Source organism: Onychomys torridus, chromosome 4 (genome assembly GCF_903995425.1).
Source record: "Onychomys torridus chromosome 4, mOncTor1.1, whole genome shotgun sequence".
Lineage (NCBI taxonomy): Eukaryota > Metazoa > Chordata > Mammalia > Rodentia > Cricetidae > Onychomys > Onychomys torridus.
This window is the reverse complement of record NC_050446.1, coordinates 114416944-114439038: the sequence shown is the minus strand read 5'-3', so window position 1 is coordinate 114439038 and position 22095 is coordinate 114416944. Positions and strand designations below refer to the sequence as shown.

The window sequence follows — 22095 nt, the reverse complement described above, 5'->3', positions numbered from 1 at the left end:
GTTTTCCTACCTAACTTTATCCTGTTCTGCTATTGGCCAGTCAGCTTCATTATTAAATCACCCACAGCACAATTTATACAGTGTATAGAAGAATTATTCCACAGCATAAATAAATATAAATAAAAGAATATGTAGTATCCCAATAAGTGATCTCCTTGGGGACCTGAAGTCGTCACTCAATGGCACCTTCATCCAAGAGGACCATCTGCAGAGGGGATTTCTCCTAACAGATGAAAAGGGATGCAAATCAAAGGGGCCTCACAATGAAGAGATAAATCTTTTTTTTTAAAGATGTAGTGAAAATATATTTCTAATGTGTATGAGTAAAGAATGAAACGCAAAGTTAAATAACACTTGACTCACAATTCAATTCTGTTGCAGCATGTTCTAAGAAACTTTGGTATTTAGTGGGTAAAAACTCCAATATTCCTTAATTGGAATCCATGGTAGAAAAAGTTTTGGTGTCCTAAGCCCTTTGTTAAGGTAATAACATGTCAGACTATAAATCAGAATTTTAATAGTTTCCTGGTAAAGCTCAGTCATTGGGAAACCCTTTATATTCTCCTGCAGGAAGAGAGGAAAATCTCTTCTTGACACATGTGAAATTTTGATGTAGTGTTATAACTGTGGCTTAACTGTTTTACTTGAGGCATGTGTATGTAACCTTCTGAATATTCATTTAGCTTATAGTATGCTAATTTTCTGTCACTATTGTCCTAAAGTATAATATTTCATTATTATGACATCAAATATATGCACAAAGAAAATTAAAATGTATGAGGTTCTGTAACCTTAATACAATGTCTTTACACAGTGTCAATCATATTTTTTAACTATTACTTTTATTATTTTTTTCTGCTTATAAAACAAATAGTACTGAACAAAACAGGATTGATATAATCCTTCCCACAAAATTCTATATTAAATTCCATGGGAATTTTTGTTTAAATGTAGATATTTACAAAGGCATCTTGAAAAGTGACATTTCCATAAGATATCAGGCAGCTTGACAGTTGTGTTCACACTTATGTGAACTGTTGGTATCTTGACATGAGTATACATAGTATATGTATATATAATGTGCACATATGTGCATATTTGCATGTTTATTTTAAGAAGGGGATACTTGGAGAGGAGTGAACAGAGGGGGAAAGGTGTATGTGTGAAGAGGACATTTCTGAAATGAAAGGCAACAACGTGGCTTAATGGTTATTATAGCTAATGTTTCTGAAGATTTATCAGTAGTACTTGATTCTCATTACAGTAATACTGCCCAGGAGAGAGCTAAGTATCATTTAGTTTTCATTTATTTTATAGACTGAAGGTTCTCCACCAAAAAAAGTTGTTGCCATTATTTAGAAATGGTTTCTGGTTAAGAGGACATGGGTTCAATTCCTATCACCCCCAGATAGTTCAATACTATTTGTCTGCAACTCCAGTTCCAAGGGATGTAACAATCTCTTCTGGCCTTTCAGCACTATGCATGAATTTGGTGCTTATACATTTATGCACATATTTAAAATAAAAATGAATAATTTTTAAGTAAAAAGTAAAAGTGATTGCTTTATTTGGCTGTTTCAGTCCAAGTTTCATTATGGTTGTTGAGACCCTCTTTTGTTTACTTGTTTTTCCCCAACATGTATGTGTGTTATGTGGATCACATGTGCATGTATGCAAATTGCAGAAATGTTAAGTTGTGCCTAGTCCTGCTGGGACTCTGAATAGATCCTAGACACTCTTCTATGGAGTTCTTTCTGAAGGTGGCTTGAAATATGCTTGTTTTTTAGATTCTCAGAAGTGTAGATCATGATACGAGGGTTAAATGTTTAAATTTTGTTTTCTTGTAGAAAGGAAGTTGCTCCTTTCCAAGAAATGCTCTAAAACTCACCAATCCTTAAATTTAGCTTCTTTGACTCTACTTTTGCAGTAGCTACTGCCATAGAACTTCTGTTCATAACTCTTAATCAGTGCAAACCTGCCTGAACCTACTTACAAGTGGGTTTGAGTAGTCCAAATTTGCCTCATGTTAAAATCCTCACCTCCTTCTCCCTCCCTCTCTCCCTCTCACTCTCTTCCTCCATCACTCCTTCCTTCCTTCTCTGTGTTTTATATGTATGAGTGTTTTGCCTGCATGGATGTATGTGCATCATGTGTATGTCCAGTACCCATATTAGTCTGGAATTACAGACAGTTGTGGGTGCTGGGAACCAAACCTAGGTCCTCTGTATGAACAAGTATTTTTAACTGTGAACCATCTCTTGAGCCCCATAATATACTTTTTCTTTAAAACTACAGAGAGACTTTACTCCTAAATGCTATGTGAATATGAAAGAATGCCAGAAAGGTGCTATTTTCTTAGGTCCCCTTCACACTTTCAGTGTGTGATTTTCTTGAACAATAGGTAGGGAGAGATTTAGACTGCCTCTGAAAATGCCAACTTTTCTCTTTAACCACCCAGGCAAGTGAAGTGTCAAAAAGAAAATGGTTGACAGCTGTAGAAACCACTTATTATATGGGAGAATAAGACCACCCAACAGGGTGGTTTGTAGTTACTCATTAGTGGGAATGAGACAGAACCCTAGGTACAGAATCTTCATTCCCATGTTACATAAATTATTACTCTGAAAAAGAGATTTCTTTTATCTATTTTTTTTTTTTTTTAGATTAAATAGTCCCATGTTTCTTTATATTGTATTGAATGTCATTACTAAAATTACCAGACTGTTCATTGAGGTCATCTCATTCCCTCACTGAGTTGTTCTGTTACATAACTGCTTCGTAAGCTGTGTGCAAGAGTGTTTTATGTTATTGAGACAAGCAAAGCATTCAGTATTGCTTTTCCTCAACTGTTGTTTTTCTTGGACTTGTAGGATGTGGAGAGCATCTTGTGCGCACCATACTGGCTAGAGAATGTTCACACGCTTTACAAGCTGAAGATGCTCACCAAGCTCTGTTGGAGACTATGCAAAACAAGTTTATCAGTAAGTGGAACTTTGAGAAAAGGACATCTTTCAAATTAGAGAATTTTCCTGAGCTGTATACATTAGGAATTAATTTTCCCACGTAAGCCTCTAGACTTTTCACTGCCTACCATATAGTTAGACCTTCAGTTAATATTGTTTGTAAGCAGAAATTCTATCACAATAGCTACTGCAGCATATCAACTATTTGACTAATTTAGTGTCTGGATTCTGAGACATTATCTAGCATTAAATTGACAAGTACTAAAATGAAACTCTGTAAAGAGATTCAAGGGACAATGTGCTATAGCATGTTTGAAATTCCTCAGATCCCTCTCACCCTTTTACCATGTGCACTGCACATAGTCAGGATGGAGTCCTGTCTGGACACTTGCCCAGTCCTCTAATGAGATGCGCATATGTGTGTGTGTTGGGTAATAATCTGAGCATGTCAGAGGGAAATTTCCTTGTTTGTTTGGTTAAGTTGAGGAAACCATCAGTGGAAAAAGTGGTCCACTTAGGTTTTGAGACAAAGTAGATGTGGCACTCCTGTTCTAATCAGGATTTAGAAACCATTCAATAGATTACATGGGTGAAGTCTAACAAGGAAGACTTTCTAACTAGAACATACATGGAGAGTGTTTCCTACTGTGCTGGCTCATATGTTTATGTCAACGTGACAACAACTGAGGGTCGGTCACCTGAGTAAAGGAAACCTCAACTGAGAAAATGCCTCCATTAGACTGGCTGTAGGCAAGTCTGTGGTGCATTTTCTTATTTGATAATTGACGTGGAAAAGTGTAGCCCACTGTAGACAGTGCTATCTTTGGGCAGGTAGTCCTGAACTGTATATGAAAGCAGGCTTAGCAAGCCAGTAAACAGTGCTCCTTCATTGCCTTTGCTTCAGTTCTTGCATCCAGGTTCCTGCTTGAGTTCCTGCCCTGATGTCCCTCAGTAATAAGAGTATGACTGGAGAGTTGTAAACGGAAGTAAACCCTTTCCTCCCCAAGTTGCTTTTGGTCATGGTGTTTTATCATAGCAATAGAAACCCTCAGACAGGTACCCTGGGGATAAAAGTTTTCTTAGAACACACTCAGGGGATTTTAAATCCCACCGGAGAAGACATTGACCATCAGACAGCTGAACTTTGCTGGTTGGGTCAGGGTAAGATGAATCTGGAACCACATAGGTCATGCTTCAGAGTTCAGAAAGGGCGCAGATGCTGAGCTCTGGGTGACTTGTGTGCAGTGGGTTCCCTGTGTCAGGGAGGGCAAGGTTTTCAGAGCATGTAGGTTGCAGAGAACATCAGAAGGAATGACTGCTTGGCAGATGACCCTCTGGGATGCAGGAACTTGTTGAGAGAGTCATGAGTGACAATTGTGTTCAGTCTACTGAGCTCTAGTTTCTATGTTGAGAGCTGTAGAAGGGTTATCAATGGGCCCGGCTCCATGGTTCTAGAGGAACACTTTCTGGACCTGTGGCTGAAGCAGACTCTGTTAGGTAACCCTGTACCCACGCTGCCAAGCCCAGCACTCTTCCCCAATCTCTGCTGGAACTTATGAGAGGGTCCATATTACAGTTGTGCTCATCCTCTCTAACTTCAGTTGTTGACTCACCTTTTTACTAGCTACATAAGCTCATTATTTTCTATATCCATATATATACACTTAACTGTTTTGTATTATGATATTTTATTCCATTTTTGGTGGCACCTAGATTTCAGGGAGCATCTGTGTTCTGGGGTTTTTGTGGAGGGACACTCTGGTTCTGCAACACATTTCCTCAACTATTGGCTTCTACCAAGATGTGACTTGGCCTCCACCTGTTTTAGGCAGGAAGCCTTTGTCACCGTTTAATTCATTGTGGTAGCTGTAGCTTTTGGCTCCTTAGCCCACACAGCGACCACTGAGCACAGATACTCAAGTGATAGACAGCTCACCTTCTCAGCTAGTGTTCCCTCTCCGCCTTTCAGTGAGCCCTGGTAGTTCAGTCAGGGAGGCGGAACCTCTGGGCACTTGATTGGATAGTCAGGTCACATCAGACTTCCTCTTTCACTAATAGAGCATGCTGCTGCTGTCCTGAGTGCGCCTTGGAGCGGGGACTGCACCATCAGTTCCTCTCCTTTTATATCTTGTGGGGAAAGGAGGCACAGGTCTCCAAATCTAGCTGGGGCTGTTTTGTTGTCTCATTTCCCCCATCCTTTACCTCTGTCAGCTCAGGAAGAGGAACAGAAACTCTTACTAGTGACTAACCTTTAGTTTTCCCACAAATCACATATCAATTCCCATCTCTATTTTAAGGATTCTTATGGGGACCAGGCTAAGCAAGTGTTTTCTCCAAACTATTGCTTTTTCAAGAGTTTGGGCTTTACCTACCCCAAGTTCTTTGCCCTGTGAATTTGTTATGATGTAGAATTTTAAGAAGCTCAAAGGATGAAACCAAATTGAGCTGGATTCACTGAGGGGAAAATGAAGGGGTCCTAGTGTGGGACTAAAACCTGAATGACCTCCTCAAAATCCTAGGTTGTTACCTTGATCCTTTAAAAGCATCATGCTGTGTTCGAAAGGTGGTTTTCAGCCACACACAGAGAAAATAACAAATTATGCTCAGAAAAATTATATTTATTTATGGGAAAATAGAATGACTAACCAAAGGAAAATTTATTTCACAAGGAAGGGATTTTCAACAGGTATTTCTTCCTCCTCCTCCTCCTCCTCCTCCTCCTCCTCCTCCTCCTCTTCTTTTTCTTCTTCTTCTCTTCTTCTTTGTGTATTTCCTGTGTATATGTCTGTGCACCTCATGTGCACCTGGCCTGGTGCACACAGAGGCCAGGAGAATGCCTTGGATCCTTAAGAACTGGAGTTGCAGATGGTGGTAAGCCACTGTGTATGTTCTAGAAATTGAGCCCATGTCTTCTGCAAGAGCACCACGTGTTCTTGGCCATTGAGGCATCTTTTCAGCTTGTTTTACTTTCCTTATGCTAATGTTATGAAGGCCTTGAAAAGATCCAAGGTTTCAAATCATCTGGAAGGTTGTGTTTCTCTCTCTCTCTCTTTCTCTCTCTCTCTCTCTCTCTCTCTCTCTCTCTCTCTCTCTGTGTGTGTGTGTGTGTGTGTGTGTTAAAAAGTGCTACTTGATATGGACATACAAACTGAGGAATAAATTATGAATAGGACTTGAGGTTTACTAATAGTGAATTTCAGAAAAGATTGGTTGCATTCTTTCGAGTTCTCAGATCTTTCAGTCAGACTTAGATCTTATTCTTTTATTTTAGTAATAGTGTTAGTAGTAGGAATCTTAAAGGTACTTGTTAATAAAACCCAACCTGAGTCCAGTTATTGGGGTGAATGCTGGAAGATTAGAGAATCAGAACAAGCCACAGCTACCTCACCTCGCCAGTTCCACAGCTGGTCTTGTTTCCTCAGACTGGATGCCTCTGTGTCCTCATCCCAAAGGCTCTCAGCTGAACTGTGCTGCTCCAAAGCCTGAATGCTTCTTTAGCCAAATGCTTAACTAACTACATGCTTTACTCACTTAGTTCCTGGTCTTCACACCTTATATACCTTTTTCTTTTTGCCCCCACTCCCTTGGGATTAAAGGTTGGGTTTCTGGGATTAAAGGCGTGGGTCACCATGCTTAGCTGTTTCTAAAGTGGCCTTGAACTCAGAGATCCAGCTAGCTCTGCCTCCCAAGTGCTGGGATTAAAGGCATGCACCACCACCGCCCAACTTCTGCTATGGCTTACTCTTCCCATTTTCTAGCCACCATTTTTGGCTTTGTTCTAGTGGCTGTCTGTTCTCTGACCGCAGATATGTTTATTTCGGGGAACACACAATATTTCAGGGAACACAATGCCCACTACAAGTGTTGAATGCTGTTTTAAAGAAAAATGATTTTTGGCTTAATAACATTTGATTTATATATGATTTGTTGTCATTGTAGTCTCAGGACATCAATAAGAAGAAATATAAGAATTTTAAAGTAGAGGTTTGTGAAAGCTAACTTCTTAGAAGTCCTGTGACAAGCCAGGCGATGGTGACACACACCTTTAATCCCAACACTCAAGAGGCAGAGGCAGGCGGATCTCTATGAGTTCAAGGCCAGACTGGTCTACAAAGTGACTTCCAGAACAGCCAGTATTGTTACACAGAGAAACCCTGTCTCAAACTCCCCTATCCCCTCCCCCTCCCCCAAAAAGGAAGTCCTGTGACAGGTATATAATTATAGTGCATGGTAACTTTGCATCTATTTAGAAGGACCTGAAGGAACCTGCAGAACCTAAAGCCACAAAGTCACTGTTAATTGAACTCCAGTTTGGGTCTAGGGACTCCCTAAATGTTAGTCTTTTCTGATGCTTTAGTCTTCCTTTGTATAACTTTCAAAAATGGCTGATGACGTTGTGCAGTTTCGCCTCTGGGAACCTATTATTAGTGCCTATTGAACCCTACCTTAAAAACTCCTTGCATTAGAAAGGAGCAAGGCACTTTATATAGCTCAGCTAATTGATCCTGTTTATTTGATAGTTAAAGTTAGTTTAGAAGAATCCAGGGATTTGCCCTCAATGCCATCTTGTTAGCCAGTGAGTATTGATTTGTTCTGTAAATCTGTGTAAAATATAGAAGAATGTCCTAAGCCTTGGGACAGGTGGACCTCTTTAGTTTTCTGTCTCATCTCTTGTTGTTGCAAATTACTTCAGTGATTTCGCTCTTTTAAGATCAAGAATATTAGGTAAAAGGAAATTTAAAAATTCTTTGGCCATACTAAATTCTCTTGGTTCTCTACTGGAGTCAGTCCATAAATCTGAAATTCTTTTTAATCAGATGATTTGGACATGGGATTAAGAAATTAAAAAATTCAGGAAGTACATGTGATTTTTACAAAGTCCTTGGAATGAGATAAATTGGATTTAGTGGACGCTTGGACTATAAGCAAGGAGGTTGAGTTCTTTTAGTGCACTGATAGTTAGCTTTCTATCTAAAACAAAAGTAGTCTTTGTTCTCTTTCTTCATTGGAGAATGAGGAGGCAGATCTACATGGTCCCAAGAACTCCTTCATGTTCCAAAACTTTAATCGATCCTTGGATTAATTCATGGACTCATCTAAAGTACTTATAAAAGTACAGTTATGCATCAATTAAAATTATGTATTAAGACTTTGAGTTAGTGACAGGCTCCTATGTGGAGTGATATGGTTGAAATCTCAGGAAATGATTGAAGTATGTTAATGACAGTTTTCTTCATCTTGTGGAAATATGAAAGTCTTCTAGTTTTGCTTTTGATGTTTTTTTAAAAACTTGTGAAAACCAATTTAAAGACTATCATTGCAATATTGATAGAAAAGTTTTATATGATAATTAAGTCAAATAACTCCATTTGTTCATCTGGATCTCATTCTTTTTGTCAGAAAGAATCATTGCTAAAAGGTTTACATTTTTATAGTCTTCTATCAATGAGCTATGTATTTTATGAGCACTTTAAATAAGTATGCAGACAAGATAGCAGCATAGTTGTCTTTTTCACTCAATGGCCCTCCTTCCTTCCTTTCCCTTCTCTTGGTGTTTTTCAAGACAGGGTCTCATGTAGCCAAGCCTGACCTTGACCTTCTAATCCTCTTTCATAACCTCTCAACCACTAAATTATAATACACCATCATATCTGGCCACTTAACATATCTTTTTTTAAAATATTTTTTATTATTAAGAAATTTTCTATTCAATTTACATAGCAACCACAGATCCCCCTCCCCTCTCTCCTGCCTCCCAGCTTCTCCCTTCCAACCCACTCCCCATTCCCATTTTCTCCAAGGCAAGGTCTCCCATGGGGAGTCAGCCAAACCTGGTACATTTAGTTGAGGCAGGTCCAAGCCCCTCCTCCCTGCACCAAGGCTGCTCAAAGTGTCTCACCTTAGGCACTGGGTTCCAAAAAGCCCATTCATGCACCAGGGATGGATCCCGATCCATCAAACAGTTCAAGCTAAACAACTGTTTCACCTATCCAGAGGGCCTAGTCCAGTCCCATGTGGACTCCACAGCTATTGGTCCACAGTTCATGGGTTTCCACTACTTTGGCTGGCCAAGTCTCTGTACATTTTCCCATCATGATCTCGATGTCCCTTGCTCATAGAATCCCTCCTCTCTCTCTCATCTATTGGACTCCTGGGGTTCTGCCTGGCACCCAGCCATGGATCTCTGCATCTACTTCCATTAGTCACTGGATGAAAGCTCTATGATGATAGTTAGGGTATTCATTAATCAGATTACTGCACTAGACCAGATCAGGCACCCTCTCGTCTACCGCTCGTAGTCTAAAGTCATCCTTGTGGATTCCTGGGAACTTCCCTAGCACCCTGTTTCTCCCTGTTCCTGTGATGTCTTCCTTTATCATGGTATCTCTTTCCTTGCTCTCCCACTCTATCCCTGTTCCAGCTCGAACCTCCCATTCCCTTATGTTCTCATCCCCCATTCCTTGCCCTCCATTACCTCCCCTCACCCTCAATTTGCTCATGTAGAGCTCATCTATTTCTCCTTCACAGGGATATCTATGTGTCACTCTTAGGGTCCTCCTTGTTAGCTAGCTTCTCTGGAGCTGTAGGTTGTAGTCAGGTTATCCTTTGCTTTACATGTAGTATCCACTTATGAGTGAGTACATATCATGTTTGTCCTTCTGAGTCTGGGTTACCTCGCTCAGGATGATATTTTCTAGTTCCATCCATTTGCCTGCAAATTTAATGATGCCATTTTTTTTCTTTTACAGCTGAGTAGTACTTCATTGTGTATATGTGCCACATTTTCTTTATCCATTCTTTGGTTGAGGGGCATCTAGGTTGTTTACAGGTTCTGGCTATTACGAATAATGCTGCTATGAACATAGTTGAGCATGTGTCCTTGTGGTATGATTGGGCATTCCTTGGGTATATACCCAAGATTGTTACACTTTGGTTTTGAGGTAGATTGATTCCCAATTTTCTGAGAAACCGCCATACTGATTTCCAAAGTGGCTGTACAAGCTTGAACTCCCACCAACAGTGGAGGAGTGTTCCTCTTGCTCTGCATCCTCTCCAACATAAGCTGTCTTCAGTGTTTTTGATCATAGCCATTCTGACAGGTGTAAGATGGTATCTCAGAGTCATTTTGATTTGCATTTCCATGATGACTAAGGATATTGAGCAATTCCTTAAATGTCTTTCAGCCATTTGAGATTTTTCTGTTGAGAATTCTCTGTTTAGCCTTGTAGCCCATTTTTAAAATTGAATTATTTGGTATTTTGATGTCTAGTTTGTAACACGAATCTTAAACAGTCTTATCAATACAAACAAACGTAGAACCAGGTATTGACTTGAATTTTGAAAGATCAGAGAGACAGAACAAGCCACAGCCAACCTCACCTCACTAACTCCTCAGCTGATCTTGTTTCCTCAAACTGAAAGCCTCTGAATCCTCATCCAAATGGATCTCAGCTGAACTGCTGGCAAAAGCCTCAAAGCTTCAAAAGCCTTTAGTTCCTGGTTTTCACACCTTATATACATTTCTGCTTCCTACCATCACTTCCTGGGATTAAAGGCGTGTGTCTTTCCCAAGCAAGACGTGAGATCTCAAGTGCTGGGATTAAAGGTGTGTGCCACCACACCTAGCTCTGTTTTCAATGTGGCTTGGAATTCACAGAGATCCAAATTGGATCTCTGCCTCCTGAGTAGTGCTAGGATTAAAGGTGTGTGCTATCACTGCCTAAACCTATGTTTAATATAATGGCTGTTTTGTTCTTGACTCCCAGATAAGTTTATTGGGGATGCACAATATATCAACTACACTAGTTTCTTGAATTCTTTATATATTTTGGAGATTAGCCCTCTGTCAGATGTGAGGTAGGTAAAGATCTTTGCCCACTCTGTAGGCTGTCGTTTTGTCTTATTGACTGTGTCCTTTGTCCTATAAAAGCTTCTCAGTTTCAGGAGGTTCCATTTATTAATTGTTGCTTTATGACTGTGCTACTGGTGTTATATTTATGAAGTGGTCTCTTGTGCCACTGAGTTCAAAATTACTTTCTACTTTCTCTTCTATCAAGTTACTGATATCAAGTATACTGAATTTATGTTGAGGTCTTTGAATCTTTTGGACTTGAGTTTTGTGCATGGTGACAGATATGGACCTATTTGCAATCTTCTACATGTTGACCTGTAGTTATGCCAGCACCATTTGTTGAAGATGCTTTCTTTTTCCAGTTGTATAATTTTAGCTTCTTTGTCAAAAATCAGCTGTTTTTAGGTGTGCTGATTAATGTCAGGGCCTTCAATTTGATTCCATTGGTCCACATGTTGGCTTTTATGCCAGTACCAAGCTGTTTTTTTTTTTTTTGTTGTTGTTGTTGTTTTTACACCCCCTCCCCCCAGACAGGGTTTCTCTGTGTAGCTTTGTGCCTTTTCTGGGACTCGCTTAGTAGCCCAGGCTGGCCTCACAGAGATCCACCTGCCTCTGCTTCCCGAGTGCTGGGATTAAAAGACGTGTGCTGCCACTGCCCGGCCCAAGCTGTTTTTATTACTATAGCTCTATAGTAGAGCTTGAGGTCAAGGATTATGATGCCTCCAGAGGTTGTTTTGTTGTTCATGATTCTTTTAGAAATTCTGGGTTTTTTGTTTTTCCATAGGAAATTGAGTATTGTTCTTTCCAAGTCTGTGAAGAATTGTTTTGGGATTTTGATGGGGATTGCATTGAATCTGTAGATTGCTTTATGGTAAGATTGCCATTTTTACTATGGTAATCCTACCTGTAGTGATATTTTATTTGTGCGTTAATAAATGAAGCTTGCCTGGAGGTCAGGGGAACAGGCCAGCCATTTTAAGTAAACAAAGAAGTCAGGCAGCACATATCCGTAATCCTTTAGCAGGCAGGATCGCTGTGTATTCAAGGCAACATTAGGGAACGGAGCCAAGTGTGGTGCCATACGCCTTTAATCCCAGTAACCACTATAGAGGCCTGGAGGTTTGTACAGACAGACAGACAATGACAGAGCTGTGTAGGAAGAGGAAGTGAGGTAGCTGGGCTAAGAGCCAATAAGAGGGCAGAAACCCTGATCTCTTTAAGGCTTTAACCCAAATTTCCGTGTTTTTTATTTAATAAGACCATTTAGAAATTCTTCTATACCTAGCTATTCATGAGCATGGGAGATCTTTCCATTTTCTGATATCTTCTTTGATTTCTTTCTTCAGCTGCTTTAAAGTTCTTATCACACAGGTCATTCACTTGCTTAGTTAGAGTCACCCCAAGGTATTTTATAGTATTTGTGGCTATTGTAAAGGGTGATGTTTCTCTGATTTCTTTTTCAGCCTGTTTATCATTTGTATATAGGAGGGCTACTGATTTTTTTTTTTTTTGAGTTAATCTTGTATCTGACCACATTACTGAAGGAGTTTATCAGCTGTAGGAGTTCCCTGGTAGAATTTTTGGGGTTACTTATGTACACTATCATATCATCTGCAAATAGTGAAAGTTTGACCTCTTCCTTTCCAATTTGTATCCCCTTGATCTCCTTTTGTTGTCTTATTGCTCTTGCTAGAACTTCCGAGTACTATATTGAATAAATATGGGGAGAGTGGTCAGCCTTGTCTTGTTCCTGATGTTAGTGGAATTGCTTTCTCTCCATTTCTCTCCATTTAACTTGATGTTGCCTGTTGGCTTGCTGTAAATTGCCTTTATTATGTTGAGGTATGTTCCTTGTATTCCTGCTCTCTCTAGGACTTTCATCATGAAAGGGTATTTGATTTTGTCAAAGGCTTTTTCAGCATCTGTTGAGATGATCATGTGGTTTTTTTCTTCAGTTTGTTTATATGGTATATTACGTTGACAGTTTTTTGTTGAACCATCCTTGCATCACTAGGATGAAGCCTACTTGGTCATGGTGGTTAATTTTTTTGATGTGTTCTTGGATTTGGTTTGCCAATATATTGGTATTAGCTCTTCTTTGAAAATCTGGTAGAATTCTGTGCTGAAATCATCTGGTCCTGGGCTTTTTCTGGTTGGGAGACTTTTAATGACTTTCTATTTCCTGTATTGGTCTTTTAAAATAGTTTATCTGGTCTCGATTTAACTTTGGTATATGATAACGTATCCAGAAAATTGTCCATTTCTTCCAGATTTTCCAATTTTGTGGAGTACAGGTTTTTGAAGTATGACCTGATGATTCTCTGGATTTCTTCCTTGTCTGTTGTCATGTGTCCCTTTTCATTTTTGATTTTGTAAATTTGGATGCTCTCTCTCTCTGCCTTTTGGTTAATTTGGATAAGGGCTTGTCCATCTTGTTGATTTTTCTCAAAGAACCAACTCTTCGTTTCATTGATTTTTTTTTTTTATATTGTTCTCTTTGTTTCTATTTTATTAAGTTCAGCCCTCAGTTTGATTATTTCCTGGCATCTATTCCTCTTGGGTGAGTTTGCTTCTTTTTGTTCTAGAACTTTCGGATGTGCTGTTAAGTCACTAGCGTGAGATTTCTCCATCTTCTTTATGTGGACATTTAGAGCTATGAATTTCTCTCTTAGTACTGCTTTTATAGTGTTCCATAAGTTTGGGCATGTTGCACATTCATTTTCATTGAATTCTAGGAAATCTTTAATTTCTTTCTTTATTTCTTCCTTGACCCATTGGTGATTTCAGTTGGGCATTACTCAGTTTCCATGAGAGTGTAGGCTTTCTGTAACTTTTGTTATTACTGAAATCTAACTTTAAGCCATGGTGTTCTGAGAAAATTCAGCGGATTATTCCATTTTTTTTTAAAATCTGTTGAGATTTGCTTTGTGACTGAGTATGTGGTCGATTTTAGAGAAGGTTCCATGGAATGCTGAGAAGAAGATATATTCTTTTATGTTTGGGTGGAATATTCTATTAGGTATCTATTAAGTCTATTTGAATCATCATGTCTGTTTGTTCCCTTATTTCTCTGTTAAGTTTCAGTTGGCTTCCCTGTCCTTTGGTGAGAGTGGGGTGTTGAGGTATCCCACTACTAGTGTATGAGGTTTGTTGTGTGAGTGTCCTTGTATTTGGGGCATAAATGTTCAGAATTGAGACTTCATCTTGGTGGATTTTCCCTGTGATAAATATGTAATATCCTTCCCAATCTCTTTCAATTGATTTTAGTTTGGTCTATTTTGTTATATATTAGGATAGCTACACCAGCTTGCTTCTTAAGTCCATTTGACTGGAAAGTCTTTTCCCAGCCTTTTACTCTGAGGTAGTGTCTGTCTTTGAAGTTGAAGTGTGTTTCTTATATGTAGCAGAAGGATGGATCCTGTTTTATATCCATTCTATTAGCCTGTGTCTTTTTATAGGCAAATTGAGACCATTGATATTGATAGATATTAATTACCAGTGATTGTTAATTCCTGTACTTAACATATCTTTTTTTTCTCTTTTTCTTTTTTTCTCTTTTTTTCCCCTTGTACTTAACATATCTTGATGCCCTTTTTATTGCAGTATAGTTAAATTAATAGCTGAGTAATTCCATAATTCTGTGATGTATTCATTCCTTTACTGGAAGGGATTTAAAATATCTGTATAATGTTATCATGGGTGCATTTTAACCTCTTCATATTCTTTTAAGTCATCTATCTACTATATTTCTTATTTGTAAAATATATTTTATTAATCCTTTGAGAATTTCATATAATGTATTTTGATCATATTTGTCTCCTCCAACTTCTCCCATCTCCACTAGCACCACAGTGGGGCCTGCCATGGAGTGTGGTCAGTCAACTATGCTCTGTAAAAGGAGCCATGTAAATTGGCCTTTAGTGTATAGTGATTCAGTCTGGAGAAGAGTTCTATAGCCCATGTTCAGGAGGGATTGATAGTTAATGGGGCCTACTGTTGGGGCTTCTTCTTCCCCTCAGTTGTTTAGGCTTAGATAAAATCCCACAAAGTTAGGTTCTGGTTTCTCCAGTGGCGAGGCCTATTAAAAAACAGATGCTTTTATTGAAATGAATATATAGCTTATTCTTACTGTGATTTTTTTTAACTTTGCCTGATAATTGCTCAATTATTGATACTGATCAAATTTTAACACACTGGATGACTGTGTATATCTTTAGTGTGAGATTTATCTTAGGTCTATTGTTCTTTTTAAAAACCAGATCATCTTGTGGAGCCTGCTAGGGCAGGTGTCATTGTTGCTTCTTGGGAGGTTAAGTCACCATGACCGCAAGCTAAAGGACAGCTTGAGTAAATTATTGATATCTTGTCTCAAAAGAAAAACCAGAAAGGTGTGGATGCAGCTCATTAGTAGAGTGCTTGGCCAGCACTCTATGCAAGACTGTTGGTTTAGTCCCCATTACTGTTTTAAAATATAGTGTCTATTATTCCAGAGATATCAGTGTGAGAACCTGGTTTAATTTCTGGAGTTAGAGTCCATGAAAGTGTAGGTGTCCTCCTGTGATTGGAGTTTAACTTCCATCAGACTTTTTACACTCACTGGGTCTCTAGCAGTTGGATTTCATTGTTCTCCTTAGTTCAAGTTTTTCTACTTAGGTACTGATTCCACTGGTGGATTCTGCCATGTTTAGGGCAAGCAATTCTTCGATGTCATTTTTCTCATGGATGCCATTGGTGAGTTTTTATATTTTCATTTTGTTCTGTGTGATTGTTGATATTGATTGTCCACCTTGCAGGAGAAAAGTCTCTGCTCATCCTTTGGCTTGTTATCCACATTAGGTTAATTGAGGTGGGAAGACCCACTTTAACTACAGGTGTTACATTCCATAAGCTGGAGTCCTGAACTCACGGGACAAACGAGTAAGTGAGCTGACCAGTAGCATTCATCTTGGCTTCTCTGGGTCCACACTGTAGCTCACTGCCCCAAACTCCTGTTTCTCTGACTTTCTTACCGAGGACCCTCACAGTGTTAGGTAAAATAAAAATATTCTTCCTTAAGTTGCTTTTGATGGGTATTTTATCCCATCAGTGTGGAAGGTAACTGATACATTCAGCTTTTCACAGTTGTTAGGATGCAGTGGAAGCTTCCATGTTTCTGAGATGCCAGACTGCTCTCTTTATACTCTTATTTCAATAATGACCAATTTTTTTAAATATAGAAAATTATAACTAAAAATAGCCACTGTAGTTTTGTCTTTTTTAAGACAAATGCTTTTATTCATTCTTTGAGAATTTCATGCAATATATTTCCCTTCCTATAAGTCTTCTCAAATCTTTTTCCATTTCCTTTACCCAATCTCTTAAGAACCAAAGCCAAAAACATGGAATCCAATTTATGTTAGTCAGCTACTCCTCTGCATGGGTGGAGCCTGCCTTGATAGTTAATCTACTCAGTGTCATGTTATTGAAGAAAGCTCTCCCAGAACCTGTCAATTCTGAATAACTTCTTGGCTCGAGGTAGGACTTAGTGCTCATTCCCCTCCTCCATGACAGGGTTTTGTCTGGCATTTGTCTTATTAATCTTGGCCATTCTGATGGGGCAAGATGAAATCTCAAAGCAGCTTTAACTTTACATTTCCCTGATGACTAAGGGTGTTAAACAAAAGTATTTCATCTTTTAAGAACTCTTTTCAATTCTATACCCTACTTTAAAGTGAGCTATTTGTTTTCTTATTGTAAAGTTATTATTATTTATTATTGATCTTATTATTTATCTACTTATTTATTTATTTTAGTTCTTTGTGTAGTCTAGGTACTAACTCTGTTAGATGTATAATTGGTAAAGTGTTTTTTGCCATTCTGTAGGCTACCTCTTCACTTGAATTAAGGTGTCGTTTGTTATACAGAAGCCTTTTAGTTTTATGGGGCCATATTTATCAGTTGTAGGTCTTAATACCTGAACTGTTAGAGTCCTATTTAAAAAGTCCTTTCCTGTGCTAGTAAGTTTAAGTCTGTTTCCTGCTTTATCTGCCATCAGATTCAGGATATCAGGTCTTAATGTTGAGGTCCTTGATCCATTTGGAGTTAATTGATAACTTAAAGTTTATACAGACTGGAAATATGCAGCTATTTCTAATCTTTTACATGACAGCCTTCCAGTTTGATCATGTGTTGAAGATGCTGTCTTTTCTCCAGTTGAATTTTTGGTTTCTTTATCAAATTTCATGTGTTTGTACTTAATGTGTGTGGACTTAATGCTTGGCTCTTCAATACCATTCTGTTGATCAGTGTGTCTGTTTTTATTACTATAGCTCTGGATTATGAATGCATATCTGAACGATGATATTTCCAGAAGTTCTTTCATTGTTCAGGATTGTGTTAGCTATCCTGTTTTTCCCCCTCTTTGGATGTGGGTGTGTGGGTGTTGTTGAGGGTGTGTATTTCCATATGAAGTTTAGGGTTATATTTTCAATTTCTGTGAAGAAATGTGTTGGATTTTGGTAGGGACTGCAGTAAATCTGTAGATTGCTTTTGGTAGGGTGGTCATTTTCACAATATTAATCTTACCAATCTGTGAGCATGGGAGATCTTTCCATCTTCTGATGTCTTCTTCAGTTTCTTTCTTTAACATCTTAAGGTTTTTATTATACAGTTCGTTCACTTGTTTTGTTAGAGTTATTCCAAGATTTTTTTTTGAGGCTGTTGTGAGTGGTTCGTTTTCCTGGTTTCTTTCTCAGCAGGTTTGTCATTTATATAGAGGAAAGCTACTCATTTTTATGTGTTTATTTTGTATCCTGCCTCTTTGCTGAAAGTGATGATCAATTGTAGGAGTTCCCAAGTGGAGCTTTTAGGGTCTTTTGTGTAATAACATCTAACTGTCTGCAAATAAGGATACTATGATTCCTCCATTCCTACTTGAATCCCCTCAACCCCCAGCCTTTTATGTATGTATGTATGTATGTATGTATGTATGTATGTATGTATGTATGTATTTTTGGAATCAGGGCCTCACTGTGTTGCTGTGGGTACTCTTTCTGTGTAAACCAGCCTGACCTTGAATTCACAGATCTGCCTGCTTCTGCCTGGGATTAAAGGCATGTGCTACTATACTTAGTAGTTTTATCTTTTTCTTATAGTCATTTTGAGAAACTTTTTACATATAACTTGATGCTTTTCTATTTTTCTTGGATTTATCTGTTCATAGCTTCTGCCCACTTTTTTTTCTTGCATTTGATGATTTTCCTTGACATGGTGTGCAACTTTTGTTAGTAATAAAATTTCTTTAAAGGATTCTTTTTTTTAAAAAAAGGCATAGTTTTAAGCCTTAGGGTATTAAAAAAAATCCTCTATAAATGTTTGGTACCTCTGACTCTTGACTAAAATTTAGTTAAGGACTTTCTGTTCAATTTTTTTTTTTTATTTTTTGAAGATTTCATACATGAGTTATATATTTATATATTTTCTACCCCATTCCTCTCCTCCAACTTTTCTCATTCCTCCCCTTGAATTCATTAACCTCTCCTTTAATTATTATCATTCATGTTTGTACATGTGTTTAGGGCTGACCATTTGGGATTTGATAACCTCCCAGGGGGCTTGTCCATGGAGAAAAGTAATTCTTCCTCTCTTGGTAGTCATTGATTGCTTGTAGCCCTTCATTTCCTGGAAGGACATTGTAAAATTTTCTCATCCTTAGTGGCATGTCTCCTATATTTCATTATGCAGATCTTGTTTAGGCAACCATATTAGTGTGTTTTCATAAGTGCAATTTCTTGTCATATCTAGGGGATACTGTTTTGCTCTGTGTCCTGATCCTCTAGCTCTTAAAATCTTTCTATCCCTCCTCCTAGGTTTTCCCTGAGCCTTAGATGTGGGGTTGTGCTGCATATTCACCAACTGGGGATAGCATACCAAGGTCACTGCAATTCTCTGACTTGTGATCTCCAGTGTAGCCTCTACCATCAACTCAGACCCTAAAGACTCTCTCATATATAAATCCAAAATAGAATCCCTCTTTTCTCTCTCTGACTGGACTTCTGGAGCTCTGCCTGGTATTTGGCTGTAGATCTCTGTATCTGCTCTCATCTGTCATTGGAGAAAAGCTCTGTGATGACAGTTGGGGTATTCAACGATTTGGTCACTGGGGTAGGACAGCTCAGGCACCCTCTCTACTATTTCTAGTAGTCCAAGCTGGGGTCATCCTTGGGGATTCCCGGCAACTTCTCTAACACTGGGTTTCTCTATCCCCATGATGTCTCCCTTTATCATGGTATCTCTTTTATTGCTTTCCCACTCCATCCCTGTTCCAGCTTGACCATCCCATTCCCTTATGTTCTCATCCCCTATCCCCTACCCTCCATTGCCCACCCCTCATCCCCAGTTTATTCATGGAGATCTCATCTATTTCCCCTTCCCAGGGCGATCCATGCGTCCCTCTTTGGGTCTTCCTTGTATTTATATATTTATATGTTTGTGTACATATAACAATAATAATTAAAGAAAAAAGAAAACAATAATGATACTGCATGAAACTAGAAGGGATTGGAGGTAGAGAAAGGGGAACAGTGAAAGGAAAGAGCAGGATATGATAGATTATAGGGGATTGAAGATGATCAGAGTTGTATTCTAGACATCTATTAAATGTTATAATGAAATTCATTATTTTGTACAATTCATAAATGTTAATAATGTGAGAAAGTCTTTAAAATGTACTTTTCAAACTCATTAGTATCACTTTATAAAATCAAAAGGTATACATCCAGATATAGTAAACTATAAAAGAAAGCAGGAGGTATTAAAGAAGTTTGGGGTAGTGAGCTGTAGAAAAGAAGACTTAGGATTCTTTCATAGTATGGTTGGTTTTTAACTTTTCTACAAGGATGTCAGTCATTTTAGAAGGAGACGTTTTATAGGAAGCTCATTGCAGAATTGAATGTCCATTCTAAAGAGTTTATTAGCATATATTAATTGCGCATAACAGTAGGTTCTTTATGACATTTTCATCCATACACATAATATATTTTGTTCATTATTCCTTCCATTATCTTCTCTTGTTCTTTCTGTCCCCATAAATCTCCTGCTTCCTCCCTTTTGCTTGTTTCTCCTTTTTTGTCCCTTCATGGGGACTTTTGATGATCTCTGATGTGCTTCCTTTGTTTGTTTCTTTTTCCAGACAGGGTTACTCGGTGTAGCTCTGACAGTTCTGTAACTTGCTCTGTAGACCAGGCTGGCCTCAAACTCAGAAATCCACCTGCCTTTGCTTCTTGACTGCTGGGATTAAAGGTGTCTGCCAGAACTGCCTGGCTGTAATGTACTTCTTAGAGTGGCTTGTTTCATTGTTATTTTTAAAGGGTGGCTTAAGAAATGCCTTATTTAAAACAAGATGCCAGAGATTTTGCGGAAAGCCTGGAAGTTGAAAAATAGAGTGATTAGATAGATATTACTTGGTAAAATTGTTGATTGTCATAAAAATATGAGAACCTCTCCCTTTTGGCTTGAATGGGTGTCTGAAAAAAAATCATATTTATTAGCCTGAGTAGATCGTTCCATTGGGAAAGTAGCTGCTGCTCATACATGAGGACTTGAGTTCAGATCCTCAGAACCAGCATAAAAGCCAGTATAATAGCACTTGCCTGTAGCCACCACACTGCAGTGAACATGGCAGAGATAAGTGGGCTCCTGGATGTCATTCTCAGGGCAGTCTACTGAAATCAGCAAACTTTAGGTTCACTGACTGTCTCAAAATAGATAAGACACCCACTGTGCATCTTTGGCCTGCACACACATGCACAGACAAGTGCACATACATGTACCTGTACCCACATATGTATATGGACACATCCACACCAACAAGTACACATAGTGGAAATGAAATAAAAGTTTAAAAGTTAAGTAAATAATAATTAAGTGATATTTGTTCACTAAAGCAGTTTTCATGTGAAAATCATATGATCTACCTCTCAATTGACACATTTGCGTCTGCAGTTCTTGTCATTTAGAAGCAGTCACTATACTTCCCAAGGAGCCCAGAGGTTCCCTTCATATGGCTGATATATTTTTATCTTAGGATAAAACTGAGTCAGCATGTCCTGAGCAGTCCATCTGTTTTGTTCTGCCCTCCCTTCCAAATAATAAAAACAAAACAAACCATTTTCTAATGTATTAAATTGCTAACAGAGCTGACCAGCAGCAGATGAACAGTGTGGACTGTCAGTCAGTAGACACAGGCAGCCAGCGCCAGGAGGGTAATGCCCCTGTGCCTTCAAAACAGAAATTGCTGTCTGTAGTTGATTTTTCTATTTGCACAAGTACTGTGGCCTTCCAAAGCCTGGGATACCATTTCTTTAGACACCAGGAGTTTTTACATAGGACTGACTGTATCAATAGCATTTGTGTTGTCCTTCACCCAGACATTTGAGAAGCAAACCAAAAAGTCATTTGACATAAGCACCAAACCTTGGTAAGTAGAAATAATTTGGTAATTAGACAACTCAGAACTGTAGAGCAATCTTGTGTTACCTTTAAAAAAGTACTTTGTTTTTGTTGCTGATCTGTGTTCTTTCAAACATGTCTGTATTTGAGGACCATGACCTTGACTATAAAATGTTGGTTTTGTCACACAGTTGAGAGCTGATAAACTAGTCAGAATAAGTATTACATTATGATTTTCTGTTAAAAGATGTTTATGAAGCCGGGTGGTGGTGGTGCACGCCTTTAATCCCAGCACTGGGGAGGCAGAGTCAGGTAGATCTCTATTAGTTCGAGGCCAGCCTGGTCCACTGAACGAGAAAGGCGCAAAGCTACACCGAGAAACCCTGTCTCGAAAAACAAAACAACAACAACAACAAAAAGATGTTTATGAAATACTAAGTTACATTAAAAACCATGTAAGGAATTTGTTTCATCCCATGTAGGAAAAGTTAAAAAACCAAAACAACCACAAAAAACCAACTTTGTTTCTGTTTCAGCAATTAGTTTTTTTCTGCTAGGGGTACTTATTAGGTGACCAAAGAGATTTTGTACCCCTGTTCTTTTAGTTTGTGAGTATCTGGAAATGCCACTAATAGTTACAGTAAACACAAAGCAATAATTATAATACCGCAAGAAGGAAAGGAAAATTAAGTCATGTAATACTTAAAGCTGAATTATACAGTGTGTTGATTATTATAATAGTTATATATTGACTCACTCCTTCATAGACCCTTTTCAAACTCAGAATTATTTTTATATTTGTGTTGTTCCCTCATATTAAAATTTTAAGACATCAGATATTTGAGAATAGCT

The 22095-nt window shown here is 38.4% G+C and overlaps 1 protein-coding gene across 3 annotated transcripts in view; it reads left to right on the top strand.

Annotated features, from left to right (window-relative positions):
• Positions 1 to 22095, top strand: part of Tasp1 (taspase 1) — a 270718-nt gene that overhangs the window by 171686 nt on the left and 76937 nt on the right. For 2 of the 3 annotated variants that reach the window (XM_036185439.1, XM_036185440.1), the window contains one exon: positions 2871 to 2981. The exons of the other annotated variant lie outside the window; for it this stretch is intronic. In XM_036185439.1, the coding sequence (XP_036041332.1) occupies positions 2871 to 2981 (111 nt within the window). The remainder of the gene's footprint in view (positions 1 to 2870; positions 2982 to 22095) is intronic. 3 annotated transcript variants of the gene reach the window in all.